This window comes from Carassius carassius, chromosome 9 (genome assembly GCF_963082965.1).
Source record: "Carassius carassius chromosome 9, fCarCar2.1, whole genome shotgun sequence".
In the NCBI taxonomy this organism is placed as follows: Eukaryota; Metazoa; Chordata; class Actinopteri; order Cypriniformes; family Cyprinidae; genus Carassius; species Carassius carassius.
This window is the reverse complement of record NC_081763.1, coordinates 36,034,444-36,061,921: the sequence shown is the minus strand read 5'-3', so window position 1 is coordinate 36,061,921 and position 27,478 is coordinate 36,034,444. Positions and strand designations below refer to the sequence as shown.

The 27,478-nt window shown below is 44.0% G+C and overlaps 1 protein-coding gene across 1 annotated transcript in view; it reads right to left on the bottom strand.

Annotated features, from left to right (window-relative positions):
* Positions 1 to 9,242: 9,242 nt before the first annotated feature.
* The window catches only part of LOC132149720 (glutamate receptor ionotropic, NMDA 2B-like), a 41,762-nt gene continuing 23,526 nt past the window's right edge, over positions 9,243 to 27,478 (bottom strand). The window contains exons 4-16 of the mRNA XM_059559131.1: positions 23,407 to 23,550; positions 23,066 to 23,339; positions 22,599 to 22,794; positions 19,692 to 19,806; positions 19,284 to 19,492; positions 18,919 to 19,090; positions 16,258 to 16,411; positions 16,047 to 16,172; positions 13,885 to 14,114; positions 13,615 to 13,775; positions 13,328 to 13,515; positions 12,648 to 12,886; positions 9,243 to 12,487 (exon numbers count right to left, since the gene is read on the bottom strand). Coding sequence (XP_059415114.1) covers positions 10,403 to 12,487; positions 12,648 to 12,886; positions 13,328 to 13,515; positions 13,615 to 13,775; positions 13,885 to 14,114; positions 16,047 to 16,172; positions 16,258 to 16,411; positions 18,919 to 19,090; positions 19,284 to 19,492; positions 19,692 to 19,806; positions 22,599 to 22,794; positions 23,066 to 23,339; positions 23,407 to 23,550 — 4,293 coding nt within the window. The 3' untranslated portion in view covers positions 9,243 to 10,402. The remainder of the gene's footprint in view (positions 12,488 to 12,647; positions 12,887 to 13,327; positions 13,516 to 13,614; positions 13,776 to 13,884; positions 14,115 to 16,046; positions 16,173 to 16,257; positions 16,412 to 18,918; positions 19,091 to 19,283; positions 19,493 to 19,691; positions 19,807 to 22,598; positions 22,795 to 23,065; positions 23,340 to 23,406; positions 23,551 to 27,478) is intronic.

Sequence of the window (27,478 nt, the reverse complement as noted above, 5' to 3'; positions counted from 1 at the left end):
GTTTGGTAGACACGCTGGTCTGAAGAGGTTTGGTAGACACTCTGGTCTGAGGAGGGTTTGGTAGACACGCTGGTCTGAAGAGGTTTGGTAGACACGCTGGTCTGAAGAGGGTTTGGTAGACACGATGGTCTGAGGAGGTTTGGTAGACACGCTGGTCTGAGGAGGGTTTGGTAGACACGCTGGTCTGAGGAGGGTTTGGTAGACACGATGGTCTGAGGAGGTTTGGTAGGCAGGATGGTCTAAAGAGGTTCGGTAGACACGCTGGTCTGAAGAGGTTTGGTAGACACGCTGGTCTGAGGAGGTTTGGTAGACACGCTGGTCTGAGGAGGGTGTGGTAGACACGCTGGTCTGAAGAGGTTTGGAAGACACGCTGGTCTGAGGAGGGTTTGGTAGACATGCGGGTCTGAGGAGGGTTTGGTAGACACACTGGTCTGAAGAGGTTTGGTAGACACGCTGGTCTGAGGAGGTTTGGTAGACACGCTGGTCTGAGGAGGGTTTGGTAGACACGCTGGTCTGAAGAGGTTTGGAAGACACGCTGGTCTGAGCAGGGTTTGGTAGACACGCTGGTCTGAGGAGGGTTTGGTAGACACGCTGGTCTGAGGATGGTTTGGTAGACACGCTGGTCTGAGGAGGGTTTGGTAGACTCGCTGGTCTGAGGAGGGTTTGGTAGACACGCTGGTCTGAGGAGGATTTGGTAGACACGCTGGTGTGAAGAGGTTTGGTAGACACGCTGGTCTGAGGAGGGTTTGGTAGACACGCTGGTCTGAAGAGGTTTGGTAGACACGCTGGTCTGAGGAGGGTTTGGTAGACACGCTGGTCTGAAGAGGTTTGGTAGACACGCTGGTCTGAGGAGGGTTTGGTAGACACGCTGGTCTGAGGAGGGTTTGGTAGACACGCTGGTCTGAGGAGGGTTTGGTAGACACGCTGGTCTGAAGAGGGTTTGGTAGACACGCTAGTCTGAGGAGGGTTTGGTAGGCAGGATGATCTGAAGAGGTTTGGTAGACATGCTGGTCTGAAGAGGTTTGGTATACACGCTGGTCTGAGGAGGGTTTGGGAGACACACTGGTCTTAAGAGGTTTGGTAGACACGCTGGTCTGAGGAGGGTTTGGTAGACACGCTGGTCTGAAGAGGGTTTGGTAGACACGCTGGTCTGAGGAGGGTTTGGGAGACACGCTGGTCTGAGGAGGTTTGGTAGACACGCTGGTCTGAGGAGGGTTTGGTAGGCACGATGATCTGAAGAGGTTTGGTAGACATGCTGGTCTGAGGAGGGTTTGGTAGGCACGATGATCTGAAGAGGTTTGGTATACACGCTGGTCTGAGGAGGGTTTGGGAGACACACTGGTCTTAAGAGGTTTGGTAGACAAGCTGGTCTGAGGAGGGTTTGGTAGACACGCTGGTCTGAAGAGGGTTTGGTAGACATGCTGGTCTGAGGAGGGTTTGGTAGGCACGATGATCTGAAGAGGTTTGGTATACACGCTGGTCTGAGGAGGGTTTGGGAGACACACTGGTCTTAAGAGGTTTGGTAGACACGCTGGTCTGAGGAGGGTTTGGTAGACACGCTGGTCTGAAGAGGGTTTGGTAGACATGCTGGTCTGAGGAGGGTTTGGGAGACACGCTGGTCTGAGGAGGGTTTGTAAGACACACTGGTCTGAGGAGGGTTTGGTAGACACGCTGGTCTGAGGAGGGTTTGGTAGACACGCTGGTCTGAGGAGGGTTTGGCAGACACGCTGGTCTGAGGAGGGTTTGGGAGACACGCTGGTCTGAGGAGGGTTTGGTAGACACGCTGGTCTGAGGAGGGTTTGGTAGACACGCTGGTTTGAGGAGGGTTTGGTAGACACGCTGGTCTGAGGAGGGTTTGGTAGACACGCTGGTCTGAGGAGGGTTTGGTAGACACGCTGGTCTGAGGAGGGTTTGGTAGACACGCTGGTCTGAAGAGGTTTGGTAGACACGCTGGTCTGAAGAGGGTTTGGTAGACACGCTGGTCTGAGAGGAGGGTTTGGGAAACACGCCGGTCAGAGGAGGTTTGGTAGACACGCTGGTCTGAGGAGGGTTTGGTAGACACGCTGGTCTGAGGAGGGTTTGGTAGACACGCTGGTCTAAGGAGGGTTTGGCAGACACGCTGGTCTGAGGAGGGTTTGGTAGACACGCTGGTCTGAGGAGGGTTTGGTAGACACGCTGGTCTGAGGAGGGTTTGGTAGACACGCTGGTCTGAGGAGGGTTTGGCAGACACGCTGGTCTGAGGAGGGTTTGGCAGACACGCTGGTCTGAGGAGGGTTTGGTAGACACGCTGGTCTGAGGGGGGTTTGGTAGACACGCTGGTCTGAAGAGGTTTGGTAGACACGCTGGTCTGAAGAGGGTTTGGTAGACACTGGTCTGAGGAGGGTTTGGGAGACACACTGGTCTTAAGAGGTTTGGTAGACACGCTGGTCTGAGGAGGGTTTGGTAGACACGCTGATCTGAGGAGGATTTGGTAGACACGCTGGTCTGAGGAGGGTTTGGTAGACACGCTGGTCTGAAGAGGTTTGGAAGACATGCTGGTCTGAGGAGGGTTTGGTAGACACGCTGGTCTGAAGAGGTTTGGAAGACACGCTGGTCTGAGGAGGGTTTGGTAGACACGCTGGTCTGAGGAGGGTTTGGTAGACACGCTGGTCTGAAGAGGGTTTGGTAGACACGCTGGTCTGAAGAGGGTTTGTAAGACACGCTGGTCTGAGGAGGGTTTGGTAGACACGCTGGTCTGAAGAGGGTTTGGTAGACACTCTGGTCTGAGGAGGTTTGGTAGACACGCTGGTCTGAGGAGGGTTTGGTAGACACGCTGGTCTGAAGAGGTTTGGTAGACACGCTGGTCTGAAGAGGGTTTGGTAGACACGATGGTCTGAGGAGGTTTTGTAGACACGCTGGTCTGAAGAGGTTTGGTAGACACGCTGGTCTGAGGAGGGTTTGGTAGACACGCTGGTCTGAAGAGGGTTTTGTAGACACGCTGGTCTGAGGAGGTTTGGTAGACACGCTGGTCTGAAGAGGGTTTGGTAGACACGCTGGTCTGAGGAGGTTTGGTAGACACGCTGGTCTGAGGAGGGTTTTGTAGACACGCTGGTCTGAGGAGGTTTGGTAGACATGCTGGTCTGATTTGTTGTAGTTCCTGGTATCACCACACGAGGGCGGAGCGTTATCACAAACACTTCAGACTCTGTTGCTGAGACAGACTCTACTGATTCTTTTAAAGGGGTCTTATGATGTTGCTAAAAAGAACATTATTTTTTGTATTTAGTTAAATGCAATGTGTTTATGTTGTTTAAAGTAAAAAAATTCATAAATAATTTCGATTTTCCTCATAATATACATTTTTATTGCTCCTCTCTGACTCGCCTTCATTTTCCGTCATTCTGAGAAGAGAGATGTGCTTTGATTGGCCAGCTATCCAGTGCATTGTGATTAGCTGAATACCTCAAGCATGTTACGGAAATGTTACGCCCCTAACCATACTGTGATGTGTGTCCCGGTCAGAACCGGTGAGACAAGACAAAACCAATTAAAGCCATTAGGAACAAGGCATTTGTAGCATCCAGTGGGGATATAATTACTGATTATAATGACTTACACTGTGTTTTTATGTGATGCATTGTGTATCATGCTTCGTAAACATAAAATCATGTCTGCATTTGTGATATGAGAAACAATAAGCTCTACACTGCTCAAAACTCATGTTTGAATCATCAGTGAGAAATTATTTACATATGAAAACATACTTACAGAATGTGAGTCAGAACAGACGGCATCTAGTTTTCCTCCAGGATCAGGAAACAGTCCTCCATCTGAGTATTTGGGTTGAACTGTTCTGGAACAGTGTTGTAAATACAACTTAACCACTGATTTCTAGTCATGTCCTCTTTTAGAAGACCAAACAAAGTATTTTTGCTTTCACAACGAAACACACATGAAACAACAAGAATCAAAAGTTACTCCTTCTTTCTTTGTGTGGAAATTTGGGTGGTGTTATGCAAATCTTCCCACATAGTGACGTAAAATGTGTGGCCTTGTTAGAACGAGATGTTTCAGGAGGATGTGAATGAGTCTTAACTTTGATAAAGAATATCTCTTTGGGATTGAGACTTTAGTCTTTGCAACTTTAGGGAACTTATCTGTTCACAAACAGCTTTTAACACTCCAAAGAGAAAGGAAAACTTGGAAAACTTGAAATTGTATCATATGATCTACATACGTTTGAACACACAGATCATTTTCACTTAGGTGTCTCCTCATTAATCCGCTTGCAAGATTTCTACAAGACAGCTGATAACTAGTAAGAATACCTAGAAATTACATAATATAAGCTAATAAAATATAAACCAGGCATCACTCACAGATGTACACTTGATTAAGACTTTCATTGTTCCATACAGGATCTATATTAGCCTTACATGAACATTCTATAATAATCACAGGAATTAAGAGTCTTTCACATTTTACAGTTTCTTGTAGTTCATAATGTGTATGAGATATTATTTACTCTCCCCCTTTGGGGAACTCTTGCACTTTACAGATCAAATGACTGTCTTCATGTGGCCACACACACACACACACACATACACACACACACACACACACACACACACACACACACAGAGAGACAGAGAGAGAGAGAGTGATTAAATCATGTGTGAAATGCTGCTGTACAGTGTGAGACTTGCAGTTTCTGATCGTCCTGCAGAGGTCAGTGTTGTGCAGTTCTTACTCGTGTATCGCTGTTGCCTAGCAACTCTGTTACCTGCCTATAGGGGACCAGTATTGGCATCTGAGCAGAGGCTCGAGAGCGTTTCACAGGTTCATCTGGTGTCTTCAGCGCGTTGCATGTGTTCGATTGCCCTCTGAAACACAGGGAGCCACGCGATCACACAGAGCTGGTGATGCACAGGGTGTTGCCATGGCAACTGTTCACTTCAGGCCCCCATCAGCATCCTCATTCACTCATTTACATCTCTAGATGAGTTACTTCACTCGCTGAGTGGACACTTGGCTCAAAATATCTGTGAACTCAAACATATTTATTATGTTACATAGGTGCTGTCTTTGGGTTTGTACAGTGTTTTAAATCATAAACCTGTATTAATGTCAGTATAAGGGTGCAATCGCATTTACTTTACGAATTTTCATGAGCGAAATCCAGTAATTCCAACTTCCAAAAGCAGATTTCGCAATGGGTTGAAGCTGGTTATGTGAATTCACAGCATTAATCAATAGAAATCTGCTTGGTTTGAGAGTGACTTACATTTACATTTACATTTAGTCATTTAGCAGAAGCTTTTATCCAAAGCGACTTTCCAATGAGCACAATAGAAGCAATCAAAAACAACAAAAGAGCAATGATATATAAGTGCTATAACAAGTCTCAGTTAGCTTTAATCCAGTACACATAGCAAGGGCTTTTAAATAATATACAGTAAAAAATAAAAATAAAACAGATAGAATAGAAAAAGTTTAGAAAGGTAGTTAGATTTTTTTTAAAGAATAGAATTGGAATAGAGAGTGCTAAAGTTAGAGGGTCAAATAAAGACGGAAGAGATGTGTTTTAAGCCGATTCTTGAAGATGGCTAAGGACTCAGCTGCTCGGATTGAGTTGGGGAGGTCATTTTTTAATTTAAAAGTCTGTAAAAGTGACTGTGCTTCTTTGGGATGGCACAATCAAGCAACATTCACTTGCAGAACGCAAGCTTCTAGAGGGCACATAAGCCTGAAGTAACAAATTTAGGTAAATGGGTGCAGAGCCAGTGGTGGTTTTGTAGGCAAACATCAATGCCTTGAATTTTATGCGAGCAGCTATTGGAAGCCAGTGCAAATTGATAAACAGAGGTGTGATGTGTATTCTTTTTGGCTCATTATAAATTAATCTTGCTGCCGCGTTCTGGATTAATTGTAAAGGTTTGATAGAATTGGCTGGAAGACCTGCCAAGAGGGCATTGCAATAGTCCAGCCTGGACAGAACAAGAGCTTGAATAAGGAGTTGTGCAGCATGTTTCGAAAGAAAGGGCTTGATCTTGATGTTGAATAAAGCAAATCTGCAGGATCGGACAGTTTTAGCAATGTGGTCTGAGAAAGTCAGCTGATCATCAATCATAACTCCAAGGCTTCTGGTTGTTTTTGAAGGAGTTATGGTGTATGTGCCTAACTTGATGGTGAAATTGTGATGAAACGATGGGTTTGCTGGAATCACAAGCAGTTCTGTCTTGGCAAGGTTGAGTTGAAGGTGATGGTCCATCATCCAGCAAGAAATGTCTGTTAGACAAGCTGAGATGTGAATAGCTACCGTCGGATCATCAGGATGGAATGAGAGGTAGAGTTGAGTGTCATCAGCATAGCAGTGGTATGAAAAGCCATGTTTCTGAATGACAGAACCTGATGATGCCATGTAGACAGAGAAGAGAAGTGGTCCAAGAACTGAGCCCTGAGGCACCCCAGTAGTTAGATGTTGTGACTGAAGTGTGGTTCCTGAGATGCCCTTTGCCAGGAGAGTTGACAGGAGGATCTGGTGTTACCGTGTCAAAAGCAGCGGACAGATCAAGCAGGATAAGTACTGAAGATTTGGATTCTGCTCTTGCCAGTGTTAGGGCTTCAACAACTGAGAGCAAGGCAGTCTCAGTTGAATGTCCACTTCTGAAGCACATTGGTTGCTGTCAAGGAGGTTGTTCTGTGTGAGGAATGCAGAGACTTGGTTGAACACAGCTCGTTCAAGTGTTTGATGAGTTTTTCGCCTCAGAGAGTGAAGAGAAGGATGTAAATGAGGGTATGTTTGCTGGTGATATGAGCTTGACGGATTGTAGTGTGGAAAATTGTGCACTGATGTTTTTAATTTTATTAATGAAAAGTGTGGCAAAGTCGTCAACTGTTAGAAACATGTTGAAACTTTCATTTGAGTTTAAATTGTTATAGCTTACTTCTAGAGACTTCAGTGATAAATGATATGGTGAAAAAATGACTAAATTAATAATACTGAAAGAAGGTTAAAATTAATTGAGTGTACTCCCTAAAAAGTGCAAGTGGCCCCAGCCTAGCCCCCAGTTACTGTGGTCTAGAACAGCACTGGTGGTGATTCTGAGCACTGTTAGTGTGTGTAGTTGCAGTGGTAATTCTGTGTGTTATTAGTGTGTGTGGCGCTGAAATCTGCAGTCTCACAGTATAATTGTTCAGGAAACTTTGCTGGTGTGAGTCACTGGAGTGGGCGGAGCTTCAGATGATTATCCTCTTACACATGCCCCCCCCCCATGCGCTGGTCTGTTGCTAGGCAACCATTAATAAGAGTGAGCCGCAGCTTCACAAAAGATTGTGGGACTGTGGGGGTGTTGAGAGGGGGAGGTGCAGCAGGTTCATTAAACGGCAGCACAGTCAACAAGAACAAGCGACGCTCCCGTCATCTGTACTGCTGCAGCTCACAGTCTGTCTCTCTCTCTCTGCTCTTTAATTGTCTGGAAGTCTTGCCATGTCCCTCCCTCCTCTGCCTGTCTCTCTCTCTGTGTGTCTATCAATATTTCATATGCCTCTTTCGCCTACGTGAGTGAGAAATTAATAAGAGGAAAGCGGATGTGTGAGAAACAATGGATTACAGTCAAGCTAAGCGGTTCTTCAGTGCTCTTCGTGTGTAGTTTAACATCTCACTGCACGACAGAAAACACTAATACTAGAAACATATCACACTACTATATTCAGAAATCACTACATTCAATCAGCTGCGTGCCTGCAAAAAGAAAGCTGTTATTGATGAGATACTTTAACAGTCTCGTGTTCTTGTCCGTGCTGAAATGTACAATAGTTTGTCTTGAACTACTGTATAGTAAAAATGAAGCTGAACATTTCATCACGGGATACCATGCATCGTTTGTATGTGGCACACTTTTAAGGTATTCCATACATACAGAAAATGTGTGCACTTGTAGTTCAGCAGATTATGTGACAGCGTAGTACAGTGAATAGAAGTACAGTATATAGGATGAACAAACACTAGCGCTGAATACAAGGACGCAGAGCAAAATGAGCAGCAGGCAGACTGAATAAGAGTGTACTTTAATTGGCTTTATTCAGCATGTGAAAGTATTCTGATCCATCATCATCATCATCAAAACACTCGCTCACTATTAAAATCTCATAGAGGTTTGTGTTCATGTTGTCATACAAAAGGAGGAATTCCCTCATTTTTATATACACAATCTGTACATGTTTCCACTTGAAAATAATTTCAGAGATGTAAATGATGTAAAAATTTGGGTAACATATCAAAGTGGATATTCCATAGTGAAACAATTCACTCATTCAGCCCGCATCCTCTTGCACTGCAGTTACCATGGGAACAGCATCGTAACACCATGGCAGTGCCATAGCAACAAGAGTATATAACATAGAACTCAGTCTCACGCACACGCACACGCACACGTGCCTTTATCACCCCGATGAGCGACAAATTCATCGATTGTGTGGAGAAAATAACAGATGGAGTTTGTACCATAGCGATGTGAATAACAACAGGGTGTTTCTTACCTGTAGAATACTTTAAACCAGCTATACTTACCTTAGAATAATGAGAATATAGTAGTCAAAAGAACGTTAAAAGTTGCTTATATATTGCGAAATACACTAGAAAAATTATAACTTCAGCTATGCGTAATAGGCGTATTTCTCTATGAACACAAGAACTGTTAAGCATATAGAGCTCGAGCTTTAAGCATGGGGTTCATAGGGAACTCTGTGTGTGTGTGTGTGTGTGTGTGTGTGTATCTAAACTATATGTTTGTAGGAAAACTCAAACATAGATTACTGTGCTATGATGGGAACACCGCCAGCTTCAACATACGAGAAGAAAACACCCTAAAACGCTTTGCTAGAAGAATAATAACAATAATAATTATAATAATAGTAATGCTCTAAAAGAAAAAAAAGTTTAAAGATATGATTAGAGTTACTCTAACTGCAGAAACAATACAAGAAGAGATGAAAGATTATTCTAAAGCGAGGAAAGGACCTCACGATAGTATTACAATTCAAAACATGACACTCTAGTAGCTTACTAATCAGCTTTACAAAGTCAATCAGTCCTTAGGAAAGGTAAAAAAAAAACCTGCTTTAGATCATAAAACACTCTTTGTGATGGATGCTGGAGATCTGTGTGTGTGTGTGTGTGTGTGTGTGTGTGTTTGTGTGTGTGTGTGTGTTGTGTGTGTGTGAGAGAGAGAGAGAGAGAGAGAGAGAGAGAGAAAGAGAGAGAGAGAGAGAGAAAGAGAGAGAGAGAGAACCTGGACCACTCCAGCCGGCGACCAGACGTCTAAACACAATTTAAGATAAACTTAGAAAAGAGTATTTGGTACACCGATCAAGTAAACTAAACATGTCTACGACAGAACTGCTCAGCTCTGTTGTACTGCAGGTAAACAAATAAAGGTAAATCCTTAAAAATAAGCCGGTTAGGAGGCAGTAAACTATCAGAATCAAGTAATAAACGTATTTAAAAATCAAACTATCGCTTAAAATATTACTTATCGTGAGTTATAATGCTTTTGCTAAAATTGGCATATTTTATGTTTTTGTCATTTTGTTTTGTTTTAGTCTTTATTTTGGTTATTTGTTATACTTGAAAAAAGCTATATTAAAGGTTGACCTTGATGGCTTATATAAAGAGAAATATATTTACAACCAAAACATATGACAATAATGTCTTTTTAACCCCTTATTTTTCAACTTCTAAGCAAGAGTCACATGACGTGAGTGTAACCAAAGGTGTATCAACAAGATATCTTGCTGGATATGAGATATCATGGCAGTAGAGATTTGAATATAAATGACAGGATAAAACACAGCAGAGGCTTGTGCACTTTCACTAATGCACACGTGTTTCATGGCAGTAAACAGCATGGGAGAGGCTGTTGCCATGGATACATTAGGTTGAATGTGGATTGATCATCACATTTAAATATCCCTGATGCTCAGCAAAGGCCTCCAGAGCAGGGTCAGGAAAACATCAAACAAATTAAACCCAATTTCAATAACAGATTACCAGTCAGCAGTGTCTTCACTACATCTCTGAGGTACAGTTATTACCCTGTTTCAAAAGAAAAAAAAATCTATGAGCATTTATTATGCTTTCATGATTGTATCTTCACGAAAGACAAGAGTACAGGACAGGGCTGTTCCGGTGTGATGCAAGGGATGTAGGTGAAACGGGACATCTGCTCTCCTGTTCTTTTTCGTGCACACACTCAACAGATGGACGTGCTTTTGTTCTCACCAGCTCGTGAAGATGAGCCCATTGGTGTATATGTGAACTTGACAGGAAATGACCTTTTCAATTCTCTCAAGTTCTGAGTATTCTGCTAAAATCTGGCTAACAGAATGCTTCTCTGTTCTTTACCTTGCTCATTGCTCTTTCTCAAACGTCAGACTCTATGCTAGAGAGTTTCTCATACATGTGTCCATTGTTGTCGTTAAAAGGTCGAGGTGGACCGAGACTGAGCTTGCTGGTGTGGTGGTTCCCCATGCACAAATCTGCAGGAAAGTGCGGAGCCAAGTTAGACATGACTCTGGAGGTGGCTGATGCCGGCAGGAAGGAGGTCATGCCCATGGTGCTGAGCAAGTCGCTGTGCTGCTGCTGCTTGGTGATATAGTAGGACTTGGCACCATGCAGCAGACACTGGTCATCTCCAAATGTGGGGATGAAGGGGTTGTGGTCGGTTCGGTCAGGATAGAGAGATTTGGATAAGGAGTGAGCTGGCCCCTCCATGAGGCCTCCATGAGGTGTATTCTCCCCCACTCTGAACAACCCGAATGGCGATACCACGCCCCTCTCAGCAGCTCCATAGAACAGCGGGTCATGGTCTGTGTCCTGCTTGCGATCTCCAGGATGCTCAAATATGTGTGCGAAGGGACTAGAGGCATCTATGCAGCGCTCCCTCTCCTTGAGGCTCACACTGCGTGGTGGTGGCAGTGCCTCAGGGCCGCCGAACCCCAGCGGCACACCTAACTCTTCTCTCTGCAGGTCCACAAAAGTGTCGTAGGAATGTTGCCGGAGTAGCGGTTTCCCGCTGAAGGTCCTGCGGCGTTGCACTGGTGTCTGACCCCTACTGCTTCCCAGTTGATCCAACAGGTGGTTACTGTCCTCGCTGATGTCATACAGGTTGCCTGACTTCTTGCAGGCTTCGCACCTCATACAAGTTGCTGAACTGGGGCGGCTGCTCCCAAAACCTCCTCCAGCACCCGCTGCCACACAGCCACTGCCAATGTAGCCTGTCCCACCCATGTGCAGAACTCCATGCAGGGCCATCTGCTTGCTGCCCGCACTGCTTGCACGACAACTACGACATTCCCACTCACTGCTCCCACTCTTGCTTTCCGGCTTCTTGGGTTCGCTCTTCAGGAAGTCATCCACAGACACCAGGCTGGTGCAGTTGCCTCCTCCTCCCCCACTGGGACCATCTGTAAGATCCACATGCTCCCACTGCGGGATGCCTTCTTTGGGCCGGAACTGGTCCAGGTAAAAATCCCTCAGGCTTTCCTTGTCTTGTAACAGATATGAGGTTGAGCTCACACCACCACCTTGTTTGTGCTCAGATGGAGGTGAAGCTGAGCGGTGCCCATGGTGATGATGGTGGTGGCCATGGTGCTGGCGGCGGCGGTAACCCAGCTCGATTTCGTCGAGTTCTCGTCGGGACTTTGCAGATGCAGGCCGCTTCTTCAGGCTGTCTCTATACTGCTTGCGTTTCTTAGCATTGCCCTCCAGATTGCCATAGGTCACAGTATGAGTGGAAATGTCAGACACATCAGAACGGATGTTTCCATCATCTGCACCATCACAAAACTGGTCGTGCCCTGCAATATATCCGGAACTAGACACTCCACCTTTGAAGGAGAATTTTCCATACAGGTCGGCCAGTCCCTGCTTCAACCCAGATGGAGGAGTCTTGCTCTGCAGCAGGTCGAATTTGCTCATGTTCCTGTGGGTCAGGGCAGAGCGCGGCTGTGTGCTAAAGATAGGGGCCACACCACCGCCCAGGCTATCGCAGTCAAACATGCCGCCCTCCAGAGAACTGCTGGAGCCCAGGCTGTGGGGCCGGTTATGGGATGGGCCCATCAGTCCCAGGGTTGAGCCTCCATGGAGGTGCAGGTAGTGGTCCTGGTAGAGATTACTGTCCTTCAGGTATAGGTTGCCAAAGGTGCGCTCCACCTCACTGATGTAGTCGCTGAACATGTTGTCCTCGAGCAGGTATGGGGCCTTGCAGTCTGAGTGTCCGGCCAGGCTGCGGCAGTGCTCGTTGATGTCATACACAGAGGACTCTCGGCGGATGAAGTCGAGTGCACTGTGTGGGGAACCGTTGACACCGGAAAGAGATGCCATGTTCTTGGCGGTGCGCAGCAAATGCAGAATATTCGAGTGGGTGTTGTTCATGGTAGCAGAGGGTGAATTCAGAGCTGAACTCTTATCTTCGATTTCAACTCCATGAATACAGCTATATATCTCCTAAGTAAAGAGAGAAAAGTTTCAGTGTTCAGAGATGCCAACAATATGTTATTTCTAGCTTAATAACGTCTTGAAACTATATTTTGCATTACTCCAATGTTTAGCATAAACCTTGTGTTTTTCTGAAGAGTGCCTGTGCATGCATTAGGGAGAGAACTACCCTGCTGATTGTGAAGGTGAAACCTGGTTTCCCAGAAAACACGCCAATGAAGCAGAAACGCAGGTGCCAGTAAAAGACGTGTTCAGCGATGAAGGTGATCAGAGACAGAGCCATGGCAGCACCTAGCATGTAGAACACACCCGCCATATTGTCCACATCCAGCTGACTGCTCATCACTTCATTTTTTTCATGGTGGCAGATCCCGGTGAGCCAGAGAGCCTCAAACTCCTCCATATCACCTGAGACACAGACACACATATTATAAAGGATGATGCAATGCTCTTACATACTGGGTCTGTTACAACATTGTGTTTGATTTCCACCATGGGAACAAAGACATGACAGAAACAAAAAAACTAAACTTAAAAAATATACAACCAATCCAACTAAGTCCAAGATGCAAAACATAAACATCAAAATCAAAACAAAATGTCCAACTTCCAAAAACGCAACAACAGTCAGACAATCATGAATTTTATGATGAGCTCCTTGTATTACAGGGCAATATTTCACAAGACTTACTAAATGCAAACATCATAAATTCTGCTTAAAAATTTAATGTCATATTTTTAATTGGGTGCAGCATTTACACTGCATGACCGAGGGTTGATGGATTATATTTTTACTAATGAACAAGCTGGCAAATCATTGTTCATCTGATGACTCAACATAAGCAGTACCGTCTCCAAAGAGCTGGAGGATTGCGAGGTCCACCTGTCTCTTCCAACCCGATTCTTTCTGGATGGCGATGCCATAGCCGGTGGAAGCAAACACTTTTCCAGAGCCGATGGTTACCAGCTTACAGCCCTCATCTCTGCCCGCCATGTAATTCAGCACGGCGGCATCGTAAATGAAGGCATCCAGCTTGCTGTTATTCAAAACAGGACAAGCATTCAGAACCCAATATTGCTAATATTTTCATTAATGACTAATCAGAAAAGTGCCTCAGGTGGTTTCCCACACTCACCCTGTTTTCAGACTGTACAGAGCTTCATCCACATTGCGCTGGTGGAATTTGACCATGTAGGAGTGCATCTCTCTGTAGTTATTGCGGATATTTCTCTCAGTGCTGCCATTTGGCACTGTCCCAAAGCGAAATGGTGGGGAGAAGTCATTGGGTCTCTGAAACTGAAGACAAAGAAATGGCACAAGAGTGAGTGAATAGACAGACTGACCAGAAAAGTGAATTTATATATTTTCTGTACCTAAAGTACAGTTGTATCTTCTATTGAAGCACCTTTTTGTCGCTGAGGCCTGACACCTGGTCCACGTACTCTTCCTGAATCATAAATGCGGCCAGGTTAGCAGTATAGCTGGCCAAGAAAATCACAGCAAAGAAGGCCCAAACAGACACCATAATCTTGCTGGTGGTTCCTCTGGGGTTTTGCACTGGGACAGAATTATTGAAGACCAAACCCCAGAGCAACCAGATGGCCTTTCCAATGGTGAACGATGGACCTCCGGCCTCTGAGAGCACAGAAACACAACATAAGTGGCTCCATCACTCTCGCTTAACACCTGAGAATATATCTAAATTACAACCTATGCTCTCAATATCAAATGCAGAAACGTTAATTAATGTGTCCATGACCTCAAGATTATTATTATTAAGTTAGATTATTGTAATGCTTTATTGGTTGGTCCAGCTAGTCCAAAATGCAGCAGCAAGAGTTCTTACTAGAACCAGGAAGTATGACCATATTAGCCCGGTCCTGTCAACACTGCACTGGCTCCCTATCAAGCATCGCATAGATTTTAAAATATTGCTTATTACTTATAAAGCCCTGAATGGTTTATCACCTCAGAATTTGAATGAGCTCCTTTTACATTATAATCCTCTACGTCCGCTACGTTCTGAAAACTCAGGCAATTTGATAATACCTAGAATATCAAAATCAACTGCGGGCGGCAGATCCTTTTCCTATTTAGCGCCTAAACTCTGGAATAACCTACCTAACATTGTTCGGGAGGCAGACACACTCTTGCAGTTTAAATCTAGATTAAAGACCCATCTCTTTAACCTGGCATACACATAACACACTAATATGCTTCTAATATCCAAATCCGTAAAAGGATTGTTAGGTTGCATTTATTAAGACACCCTATGTACTTGCTACATCATTAAAAGAATGGCATCTATGCTAATATTTGTCTGTTTCTCTCTTATTCCGAGGTCACCGTAGCCACCAGATCCAGTCTGAATCCAGATCAGAGGGTCACTGCAGTCACCCGGATCCAGTACGTATCCAGACCAGATGGTGAATCAGCACCTAGAAAGAACCTCTACATCCCTGAAAGACAGCAGAGACCAGGACAACTACAGCCCCAGATACAGGTCCCCTGTAAAGACGACCATCGGAACAAGACCATGAGAACCAGACAAGTTCTCTGCACCTATGCTGCAACCTGGAATTTAACTGCTAGTTTCGTCTGGCTAGAGGAGAACTGACCCCACAATTGAGTCCGGTTTCTCCCAAGGTTTTTTCTCCATTTCTGTCACCGATGGAGTTTTCGTTCCTTTGGCTTACTTAGCAGGGGACACTTGACTGATTCCACAGACACTATTGAAGAGACCTGAACTGGAGGATGACACTCATCAATGAACTGATTTTAGATGAAAAATAACTCTGTTATTGTCTTCTTCCATCATTGAGAAACTATTTTCCTGTTTAACTTTGTAAAGCTGCTTTGACACAACCAATATTGTATATAGTGCTAAACAAATAAAGGTGACTTGACTGATGAAAGTGAAGGGGACATGTGAGTCCTTCTTGATGAGTGTTAAGGAGCAATTTAGTAGCTGGAGATCCAGGTCAGCAGGGAAAAACAACACTGAATGCAACTCACCTTACACACCCTGTATCTTCTGTTGTTGATGTTATATCTCTATGATATTTTGGGTCAGTTTAATTTGTCATTTGGAGAACCGAGTCAATTAGACTAATGCCAACATGACAAGAGTTTTTATAGTGGTTAGCAAAATATGCTGCTCCACAAGAACCCTCTTATAACGTTTGGTAACACAACATTCACCTGCAATCACCAACAATCAATTTCACCAGTTTTGTAATGAGAATCGCTTATAAATCTGTAACCAATGGTGTTTTGTGCCAAAACCTATGATCTATATTTTAAATACTTGTTTAAATACTTAAAAGCTAACATCAGCTTTTAAAAATTAATTTAAATTCTGAACACAATTTTTATAAGAAAAAATAATGGACAGGGGGTGTGACATGAACCATGAGCAAAAGTACAGAAGAACTGCATGATACTAAAGTTCTAGAAATTACAATCAATAATGAATGATTCCCAGGAAATAGCTTCAGTATTTGTCAGCAAAGCTCCCCCCGATGAGCTCATGTGTGCAGATGTGGAAGCACTCATGTTGTTCTGTACCTCTGCCGTCGATGAGACGGCGATTGAAGCCAACGGGACTGAAGTATTCAAACACGAACACTGCAATGGCACAAACCAGCAGTAGCATAACGAACATCATGATCCAGACATCAGCACTGAATGGCTCTGCGGACGGAGAACAGTCACACTACACATGTCAGCAGATACAGGACAGCAGAGTTGAACAGATGGAAGAAGAAGAATGTCTCACCGAGGAACGCAGATGGAGACACGGTGCCGTTGCTCCGTGAGACCATGACGCTTATGCCTGTCTCAATGAAGGGCACGGAGAAATCGATGACCTCTGACCTCTCCTCATTGATGGTCAGCGAGCCGACGGCCATGTGAGCATTCTTCAGCACCACCTGCAGACACGCAGACAGGTTAGAGACAGACAGAAAGAAAGGTGAGAAAGAGAGAGACAGAAAGGTTAGAAAGAAAGACAGACAGACAGGTTAGAGACAAACAGACAGGTTAGAGACAGATGGACAGGTGAGTGACAGACAGACAGACAGATGAGAGACAGACAGACAGATAGGTGAGAGACAGAGAGACAAGTGGGTGAGAGACAGCTAGACAGACAGGAAGACAGTTGAGAGACAGACTGATAGGTGAGAGACAGACAGACAGTTTAGAGACAGACAGACAGGAAGACAGTTGAGAGACAGACTGACAGGTGAGAGACCGACAGACAGACAGGTGAGACACAGACAGACAGACTGGTGAGAGACAGACAGACAGGTGGGAGAGAGACAGACAGACAGATGGGAGAGAGACAGCCAGGAAGACAGTTGAGAGACAGACTGACAGGTGAGAGACAGACAGACAGGTGGGTGAGAGACAGCCAGACAGACAGGAAGACAGTTGAGAGACAGAGTGACAAGTGAGAGACAGACAGACAGGTTAGAGACAGACAGACAGACAGGTGAGAAACAGACAGACAGAAAGACAGACAGTTGAGAGACAGACTGATAGGTGAGAGACAGACAGGTTAGAGACAGACAGACAGATGGGTGAGTGATAGCCAGACAAAAAGGAAGACAGTTGAGAGATAGAATGATAGGTGCGAGACAGACAGACAGACGGACAGATAGGTGAGCGACAGACAGACAGATGGGTGAGAGACAGACAGACAGACGGACAGATAGGTGAGAGACAGACAGACAGATGGGTGAGAGACAGACAGACAGACGGACAGATAGGTGAGAGACAGACAGACAGATGGGTGAGAGACAGACAGACAGGTTAGAAACAGACTTGGCAATCTTCTTCAGGATGTCAATACAGAAGCCAATACAGCAGGAAGGTGAGAAATAGAGAGACAGAAAGGTTAGAAAGACAGACAGGTGAGAGACAGACAGATAGGTGAGAGAGAGAAAGAAAGAAAGAAAGGTGAGAAACAGACAGACAGACTGGTGAGAAAAAGAGAGACAGACAGGTTATAGACAGACAGATAGACAGGTGAGAGAGAGACAGACAGAAAGACAGGTTAGAGACAGACAGGTAAGAGACAGACAGACAGAAACACAGACGGGTGAAAGACATCAGACAGACAGGAAGACAGGGGAGAGACAGACTGAGAGGTGAGAGACAGACATACAGATAGACAGACAGGTTAGAGACAGACAGACAGGTGAGAGACAGATAGACAGGTGAGAGACAGCAAGGTGAGAGACAGACAGACAGACAGACAAACAGGTGAGAGACAGACAGACAGACAGGTTAGAGACAGACAGACAGACAGGTGAGAGACAGACAGGTGAGAGACAGACAGACAGACAGGTTAGAGACAGACAGACAGACAGGTGAGAGACAGACAGACAGACAGACAGATAAACAGGTGAGAGACAGACAGACAGGTTAGAGACAGACATACAGATAGAAAGACAGGTTAGAGACAAACAGACAGACAGGTGACAGACAGACCGGTGAGAGACAGACAGACAGGTTAGAGACAGACAGACAGACAGGTGACAGACAGACCGGTGAGAGACAGACAGACAGGTTAGAGACAGACAGACAGACAGGTGAGAGACAGACAGACAGACAGGTGAGAGACAGACAGACAGACAGGTTAGAGACAGACATACAGATAGAAAGACAGGTTAGAGACAAACAGACAGACAGGTGACAGACAGACCAGACAGGTGAGAGACAGACAGACAGACAGGTTAGAGACAGACAGACAGACAGGTGAGAGACAGACAGACAGATGGGTGAGAGACAGACAGACAGACAGACAGACGGACAGATAGGTGAGCGACAGACAAACAGATGGGTGAGAGACAGACAGACAGACATACAGTATCCAAAATATCAACAGTTGTTAAATTTCTAGCAGTTAATCAGCCACCTCTACATTTGAACACTATAAAAAATATCATATCTATACAGTTCAAGCATGTTTGGAGAGGCAGGTTAGCTTCATTCTCAGCATTCATAGCTGCATTGTGTTGACATGAGGACAGATATGGAGACGTGAACAGCAGATATGATGAGAGATTCTAGATCAACCTAGATCAACAACAAACAGTAAGTGGCTGTCTCTGTCTCTGTCTCTGTCTCTGTCTCTGTCTCTGTCTCTCTCTCTCTCTCTCTCTCTGTCTGTCTGTCACTCTCTGTTGGTAATTCTAGCTCTAAATACCTGAACGTCACTTCACATAACTAAACTGGGGCACAACAGAGTGTGAGTGTGTGTGTGTGTGTCTCTTACGTTGGGATGTCATTGTGAGAAATGTAGATTGAAACCATGCACAGCTGTCTAAATGAGGACACTTGCATACTTCATAAAGACTTTGTTCGACTAGCACAAACACACACAAACCCTCACAGACAATGTTCCTGACTTCTTTTGAAAAGATAGGAGCCGTACCTCTCCCACCATCCCATTCCACGTGCCGTTGATCTTCTTGCCGTGTTTGCCGTTGGTGACCAGATAAAGGTCGTAGGTGAACTTCACAGACTTGGCAATCTTCTTCAGGATGTCAATACAGAAGCCTTTACAGCAGCGCTTGATGTAGATGCCAGAATCCCCCGTCTGATTCCTGACAGACAGACAGATCAAGACAGATCAAGCGTTTGTGATCAGATCAGTGAAACACAGATGGAGCTCATCAGAAACCATGACGTTAATATGAAGTTAATACCAGGTGGAAATGCTGTAAGTGTATTGGCTGAATGCTTGTGATGGGATCCCAATAATGTGTTTCAGGAGAGAATGAGTGTGTGTGTGCTTACAGTGATTTGAGCTGCTTTCGGCAGGGAACCGTGTTCCTCATGCAGGTGCCGCTGAGTGGATCCACGTCCTCCACCATCACGAACGGAGCCTCCTCCAGCGTCACGATGGACAGATGATCATCTTCACGGCTCTCAGTCCCAGAGTAGAGCTCGAAACGTGGCCACACGTGAAACTTCATCGACAGAGAGCCATTCTCCCACTTACCCACCTGCAAAAACACAGACATTACTTACATGATGCTCTCTGAGTGAGAGAGGGACACGTTTGCAAACCCTGATGGGTGTTCGATATCATACATTTCAGTACTTCATTACAATAGACTCATAAGCATCTGCTGGTCGTTCACATTCACAAACTCTCACAGAGTCCCAAAGCAGAGTGGCTGAACACAGAATCACGTCTCTTACTCTGTCCCACTGTCTGTCCTTGTTCAGCAGGATGATCACCAGTTTGGGGTGCATCTGATAGCCGTCCTCACTGAAGGAGAGATTCCGGCCCTCGAAGGTCACGTTCATCAGATACCTGAGAAACACACGGCAGCAGGTCATCCACACACACACTTACTGCTGACACACTGCTGCCAAATAATGCCACCAAAACAAAGAACAATATAAAAACAAAGAATGATAACAATAATAAATAAAGCTACTAAGTGTTTTCTCTACTTCCTGTTGGCCTTTCTGTAGCAAATCGTAGCTCCGTGTAGCTGTTTTTATTTTATTTTTTCTCTAGAATCTTTATCTTACTATCACTCTCTGCTTTTTAAAGTGGTAAAATATAACTTAATTCACACCATATTTCTGATATTATCAATCAATCTTATCAGATTAACTTTGATCGTTCACTTCTATTTTATATCCGTGAGTGCAGTACACCTGCAAAGCGTTAGCACTCGTTAGCTTGTCATTAGCGTTTTCATTCGAACCTATCGCTGTTTTCTTTTCTCCTCTCCTCTCCCTCGCTCCAGTTTTTCACAAGTTCATCAAACAACCGCAGTAAGAATTTTCATCAAGCACGGTGAGTAATGGCTTCTCCCGTCATTGTTTCTTGCACCTCTTGCCACATGTACAGTTTATCTATCTCTGTCGCTGATGAGGGATTCACATGTGATAAATGCAGGGAAATAGTTAGGCTGACAGAGAAGATTTCAGAATTAGAGACACGCATCCAAACTTTAATTGAGGACAGTAAGAATGTTAGGGCTCTAGATACGGCTTTGGATGCGTCTAGCTCAGGGATTCCTGTACATTGTTCGGTTCCGGAAACAGAGCCCCTGCAGCAGGGCAACTGGGTGACGGTGAGGCAGCGTAGTCGTGGGTCAAAACACCGCTCTTCTGTTCCGATCAAAACATTAAACAGGTTCTCCCCACTCAGTGATGCACCCACTGAGAAACCTGATGAAAGTGCTCTAGTTATTGGTGATTCTATTGTACGGAACGTGAATATAGAGACACCAGCCACCATAGTCAAATGTTTACCGGGAGCCAGAGCGCCTGACATCTTGGCAAATTTAAAAGCGCTGGCTAATGCTAAACGTAAATACAGTAAGATTGTTATTCATGCCGGCGCTAATGATGTTCGACTTCGCCAGTCGGAGATCACTAAAAATAACATTAAAGAGGTGTGTGAACTTGCAAGCACGATGTCAGACACTGTAATATGCTCTGGTCCCCTCCCTGCTTACCGTGGTGATGAGATGCATAGCAGATTGTCATCACTCAATGGCTGGATGTCTAAGTGGTGCCCACAGAATAACATAGGTTTCATAGACAATTGGACAAGCTTTTGGGGCAGACCTGACCTGCTTAAAAGAGATGGTCTTCATCCCTCCTGGGGTGGCGCCACTCTTCTCTCTAGAAATATGGCAAATAGTCTTAGTGTTTATACTTGACTAACTGGGGCCCAGGTCAGGAAGCAGACAGACTGGCTAAACCGACCGTCTGCTAGCCGCCTCCCGTCACAGAGGTCAGTTAATTCTCAGCACATAGAGACTTTTTCACCTAGATATCACACTATAGAGACTGTGTCTGTTCCCCGAACTAGAAAATACAAAAAATGTCCAAACCAAGTTAAGATTAACAATTTAATTGAGGTTCAACAAATAAAAAACAGAAGCAATATGGATAAACAAATGATAAAGCTTGGCTTATTGAATATCAGATCCCTTTCTACGAAAACACTTTTTGTAAATAATATGATCACTGATCATAATATAGATGTACTCTGTTTGACAGAAACCTGGCTAAAACCTGATGATTACATTATTTTAAATGAGTCCACCCCCCAAGATTACTGTTATAAACATGAGCCACGTCTAAAAGGCAAAGGTGGAGGTGTTGCTTCAATTTATAACAACGTTTTCAGGATTTCTCAGAGGGCAGGCTACAAGTATAACTCGTTTGAAGTAATGGTGCTTCATATAACACTATCCAGAGAAACAAATGTTAATGATAAATCCCCTGTTATGTTTGTACTGGCTACTGTATACAGGCCACCAGGGCACCATACAGACTTTATTAAAGAGTTTGGTGATTTTACATCCGAGTTAGTTCTGGCTGCAGATAAAGTTTTAATAGTTGGTGATTTTAATATCCATGTTGATAATGAAAACGATGCATTGGGATCAGCATTTATAGACATTCTGAACTCTATTGGTGTTAGACAACACGTTTCAGGACCTACTCACTGTCGAAATCATACTCTAGATTTAATACTGTCACATGGAATTGATGTTGATGGTGTTGAAATTATTCAGCCAAGTGATGATATCTCAGATCATTATTTAGTTCTTTGCAAAATTCATATAGCCAAAATTGTAAATTCTACTTCTTGTTACAAGTATGGAAGAACCATCACTTCTAACACAAAAGACTGCTTTTTAAGTTATCTTCCTGATGTATCCAAATTCCTTAGCATATCCAAAACCTCAGAACAACTTGATGATGTAACAGAAACTATGGACTCTCTCTTTTCTAGCACTTTAAATAAAGTTGCTCCTTTACGCTTAAGGAAGGTTAAGGAAAACAGTTTGACACCATGGTATAATGAGCATACTCGCACCCTAAAGAGAGCAGTCCGAAAAATGGAGCGCAGCTGGAGGAAAACAAAACTAGAGGTATTTCGTATTGCTTGGCGGGAAAGTAACATATCCTACAGAAAAACATTAAAAACTGCTAGATCCGATTACTTTTCTTCTCTTTTAGAAGAAAACAAACATAACCCCAGGTATTTATTCAATACAGTGGCTAAATTAACGAAAAATAAAGCCTCAACAAGTGTTGACATTTCTAACAGTGTGTGTGTGTGTGTGTCACCTGAGCACTTCGTTGTTGTGGTTTCCTGTGATGGGGCTCTTCCTGTCAGGGGCCCCGTGGCACTCAGACCTCAGGAGCGTGTCCGGCCCGCGGTCCATCATCATGGTGGAGGTGGCTGATGCGATCACAGCTACACCATCACGCACGCGCGCCTCCAGCCCATAATCCCACTCGTCGTACGACACCGAGATCATGCCTGCACAGACAGACCGCCGCTTTATCACGGATATTACAGGTCAACCAAACTTAAACCAGAAAACATCTAATAAACTTCAACTGAAATAAATAAAATAAAAAACGAACTGCATTTTAACTCGTTTCCAAAGCAACATTTGTCAATTTCATGTAGTTCAATTTGATGTACTAAAAGCTAAAACTGAAACAAAATGAATAAAAGCTACAATCATCTTAAAACACAAAAAATGAGAACTGAATATCAGTCCAGATATGAATAAACTCTGTGTCACCTGTGGGGAACTCGGTCGGGATGTGGTCGGCGTCTCCGGCCACCAGAGACGGGGCGATCCAGGTGTAGCCGTAGCCCGTCAGCCCCACGGAGTGTGCCACCTGGAAGATGATGTTGGCCTCCTCTTTGGTGGAGTAGAGCAGGATGACGGGGCTCTGCAGCTTCTTCAGCTGGTTCTGCTGGATCTTGGCGTCTCCGTCGTCCACAGACATGTCCAGCAGCAGCACCTCCTCCAGCTCCCAGCCCACAAAACTGTTCTCGATGGTGCTGCGGATCTGTGGCGACCGCACGAGGGTTAAACACACACACACACACCATCACAACACTCACTGTAGCATTTACCTTAGTAACAAAGTCCTGGTAACCGGGGTAGTATGTGGTGACGATGGAGAAGATGTACCAGTCATATTCCTCCATGATGTTGAGCATGACGGATGCCTGCTGCTCGATGGAGGGTCCGAACTGAAAGAACATGGAGTTATCGTCCTGCGGAGAGACACAAAGGAGTGTGAGTGTGTGATACACATGATTGTTTATATCTTCACTGAATGTAACTATATTATTGTCCAGCACTAATCAGCTAAATTACTTATATTATAAACATTAACATCACGATTGACTGTAAAACTTCTTTGAAACAGTGAGTATGTGGAAAAAAAGTGAAAGTGAAAGTCCTGACATTTGTCAAGTATGGTGACCCATACTCTGAATTGGTGCATATAACCCATCCAAGTGCACACATACACAGCAGTGAACACACACACACACACACACACCCGGAGCAGTGAACACACACAGACCATGTACACACACCTGGAGCAGTGAACAAGGCAATTTGACACTCACATCGTTCTCTCGTGTTTTGTGCCGTTATGTCACATATTGTGGATCCTCTAACTAAACTCATGCACATGTAATTAGTCCTTACAGCTTAATCTGATCTGACCTCATTCTAGTGCTCATTTTCAATTAAATATTTGGCTCCTTTAAACAAGACCATTAGAGACGCTATTAGTGCTAAACAGGACCATCACAGAGAAACTACATGAGACTCACAGGCACAGTGCTGGTCTGAACATCACCATGCTAAAATAGTCCATAATCCATAATAACACTTCCTCCAGTGAAAACGTGTTCTGGTCTGGATCAGAAGAGAAATCTGCACAGGTCAAGCAGCGTTTACAAGCCAAAACAGCTGGACTTTTTCACTGGAGGAAGTGTTATTATGAATTATAGACTCTATGTAGTTGAGTTAAAAACATCTTATTGCTGGATTTGTTTCTTCTTTTGTCTTCTCCAGATGTTCACTGATGGACTGGAGTGCTGTGGATTATTGTGATGTTTTTATCAGCTGTTTGGGCTCTCATTCTGACGGCACCCATTCACTGCAGAGCATCCATTGATGAGACACTGATACTTCTCACCCAATTCCCCATGCGTTCTGTTTTCAGGTAAAAATGAAGAAATGAAGCTCAAATCCGTTCAGTCTTTCTGAAATATCAAAAGTAGACGTTCTCATCTGAAGTACTGCTACTTTGTGGCCAGCTGTCCTCATGCACAAGAACATGATCAACTACAGCGCTGTGTATTTCATCAGGAATAAATAACCTTTGACCCCGCCCCCTTCAGTTCTCTTTCCCCTCCTCTTCCTCTTTGTCTCCCACTAGGATTTATTTCCAAAGCACACCATCTCCTGTGACCCTGCTTATATCACCCTGAGAGTCTGAGCTGTGTGTCTTCAGTTCTGCTGCTCAATGTTCACTCATGGATAACCGTGTGCTATCTGAGCTCATATTGTGATTCTTCTGGTAATTATATTGTGTGTTTGCGTTTTCTGAATGAAAAAAAGGGGAAAACCTGTGCAGAAAGAGGGCTCTTTTGTGCCAATTTTTGCAGAACATTTTGAAGCTCAAAGTGGGTGGAGCCGGCCGTCAACAATTGAAAATGGACAAAGAGGCGGGAGCTGGGAGGAGCTGAGGTGACTGGTTGCTGAAACCACACCCACCAATCTATGGGATTGACTTTGACTTTGACCTTTTGGAGTCTGAAGAGTCTGAAGTCTCCAGCAACCAGAAGATCACTTCCTTGTTGGGTTCAAGAGAAAGACTGGAAGGTTGCCGCTTGGCATTAAAGTAAGCAATACATTTTTTCTGTTTAACACGTTCAATTAACGCAGGGGCGGAGCTAGGGTTGGCCACCCTACTCTCAACTACCGTCAGAAGAGATGTTGTCAGGTCTTATGTCAGTAAAGATGATTTCCCCTGTCCTGTCAGCTGGTATACTGTGCTCGTAGTGTGTGCTCTTATGGGAAGTCGTGGCCTAATGGTTAGAGAGTTGGACTCCCAATCGAAAGGTTGTGAGTTCGAGTCCCGGGCCGGCAGGAATTGTGGGTGGGGGGAGTTCATGTACAGTTCTCTCTCCACCTTCAATACCACGACTTAGGTGCCCTTGAGCAAGGCATCGAACCCCCAACTGCTCCCCGGGCGCCGCAGCATAAATGGCTGCCCACTGCTCCGGGTGTGTGTTCACAGTGTGTGTGTGTGTGTGTTCACTGCTCTGTGTGTGTGCTCTTCGGATGGGTTAAATGCAGAGCACAAATTCTGAGTATGGGTCACCATACTTGGCTGAATGTCACTTCACTTCACTTCACTTCAATTACACGCACAAATACAATGCCACACACTATATATCATTTCATATCAAAACACAAATGAAACTACGAGCATGCATTATTGTAGTTATGTCATCAGTTAAGTCATGTATTACCAAAAAGGCGATTAAAGCTGCCTTAAAACTGCGCATGCATGTATATGTTCTATATGAGTCAGATTTAAGATCATGTCTCTGTAGTGGTCAAGTAACACAGCCGATTCTACTCATCAGCTCATTACAGACACGGTCAGAGCTCAAGAGGGTCAGAAAGGTGAAGACGTTTGAGAAACTAGGATGTGTGTCAGATCCCTGTCATGTTCAGCAGCTCTTGAAGCAGCCAGAGTACGCTCATAAGCAGCTGCTGTCATGACGTCTGCTCATCAAAGATCTACTTCTGTAGCCTTAAGGATCCCTCTATATTTAATTTAGGATAATTAATCATGATTAAAAAGCGTGATTAATTTCAGAAAAATATGTGTGAATAATTGGTTAATGTTTTAATCGATTGGCAGCACTAGTTATTATTTAATTTAATGTTATATAATTGCATTGTTCTTCAGTGTGTTTTCACTAAATAACCAGTGTTTCTCTGACCTAAAGAACATGTGTTCATAATGAATTTGTAATGTAATTCATTTATTTTTCATAATGCTCTTCTCTAGACAGGTTTTTCTAGCTATGGAGTTTGTTCACTGAATGTGTTTCCTGAGGTGATTGTGATTATGTGATAATGTGACATTATTGATCTAGAGCTGTCTTACTGACATCTTTCAGGCGGTTGAAGCACTGATTGATGGATTCTGTGAGTCATGATTGATTTCAGTAAGTTGCTCTGTTTTTTTCTGATTTTCATTTACATTACATTTACATCTAGTCATTTAGCAGACACTTTTATTCAAAGCAACTAACAAATGAGAACAATAGAAGCAATCAAACTAACAAAAGAGCGATGATATAGTGCTAGAACAAGTCTCAGTTAGCCTAACACAGTACACGTAACAAGGGCTTTTAAATAATATAATAATGTAATAATAAAATTTGTGTGTGTGTGTGTATGCATTGTGTTTGTATGTGTATGTGTATGTGTGTGTGTGTTAGGGTGACCACCCGTCCCGCGTAGCGCGTGCGCGCACAGCGTTTGAAGCCCAATTCATGCGTCCCGCATGCGTCCCGCAAATTGTGTCACGCAAAATCAATGCTTGCTCAAAAAAAGTTGTTGGCTCTATATCCTCGAGCCCCCGGCAGCCAAACGAACATTACTTGACACTTCAGCACGCTACTGCGAGAGCGGGAGCGAGCGAGTTTGAATGAGAGATGAAGTTTACATCTTTATTTCTGTTTTAACGTTTTTCCTACATTATTTATATTAAAATATGTTATGTAGGCAATAACTCAGTTTAATATTTGACTACTTTTACTGAGGTGGCATCGTTGTTAACTTACAAAAATTATGATAATTTGGTGGATAATTGACATTTTTCCGTTAATAACAGGTAGTGTATTCTGATGTAAAATTAACAGTCGCCTGTGGACGCTCAACAACCATCTTATCTGAGCTCAAAACACTGCTTGAGCGAGTGTCTAGGTACTAAAAAACAATAAATACATAATTATGAACGTTTATGTGTGTTTATTTTTGTTCTCAGTACGTTATTTTAATAGCAATTAATTATTATGAACATAAAAGCATTACTATATATATATATATTATTACTATATACTACCGATGAAACCACAAAGCTGATGCAGAGGTATGTATAAC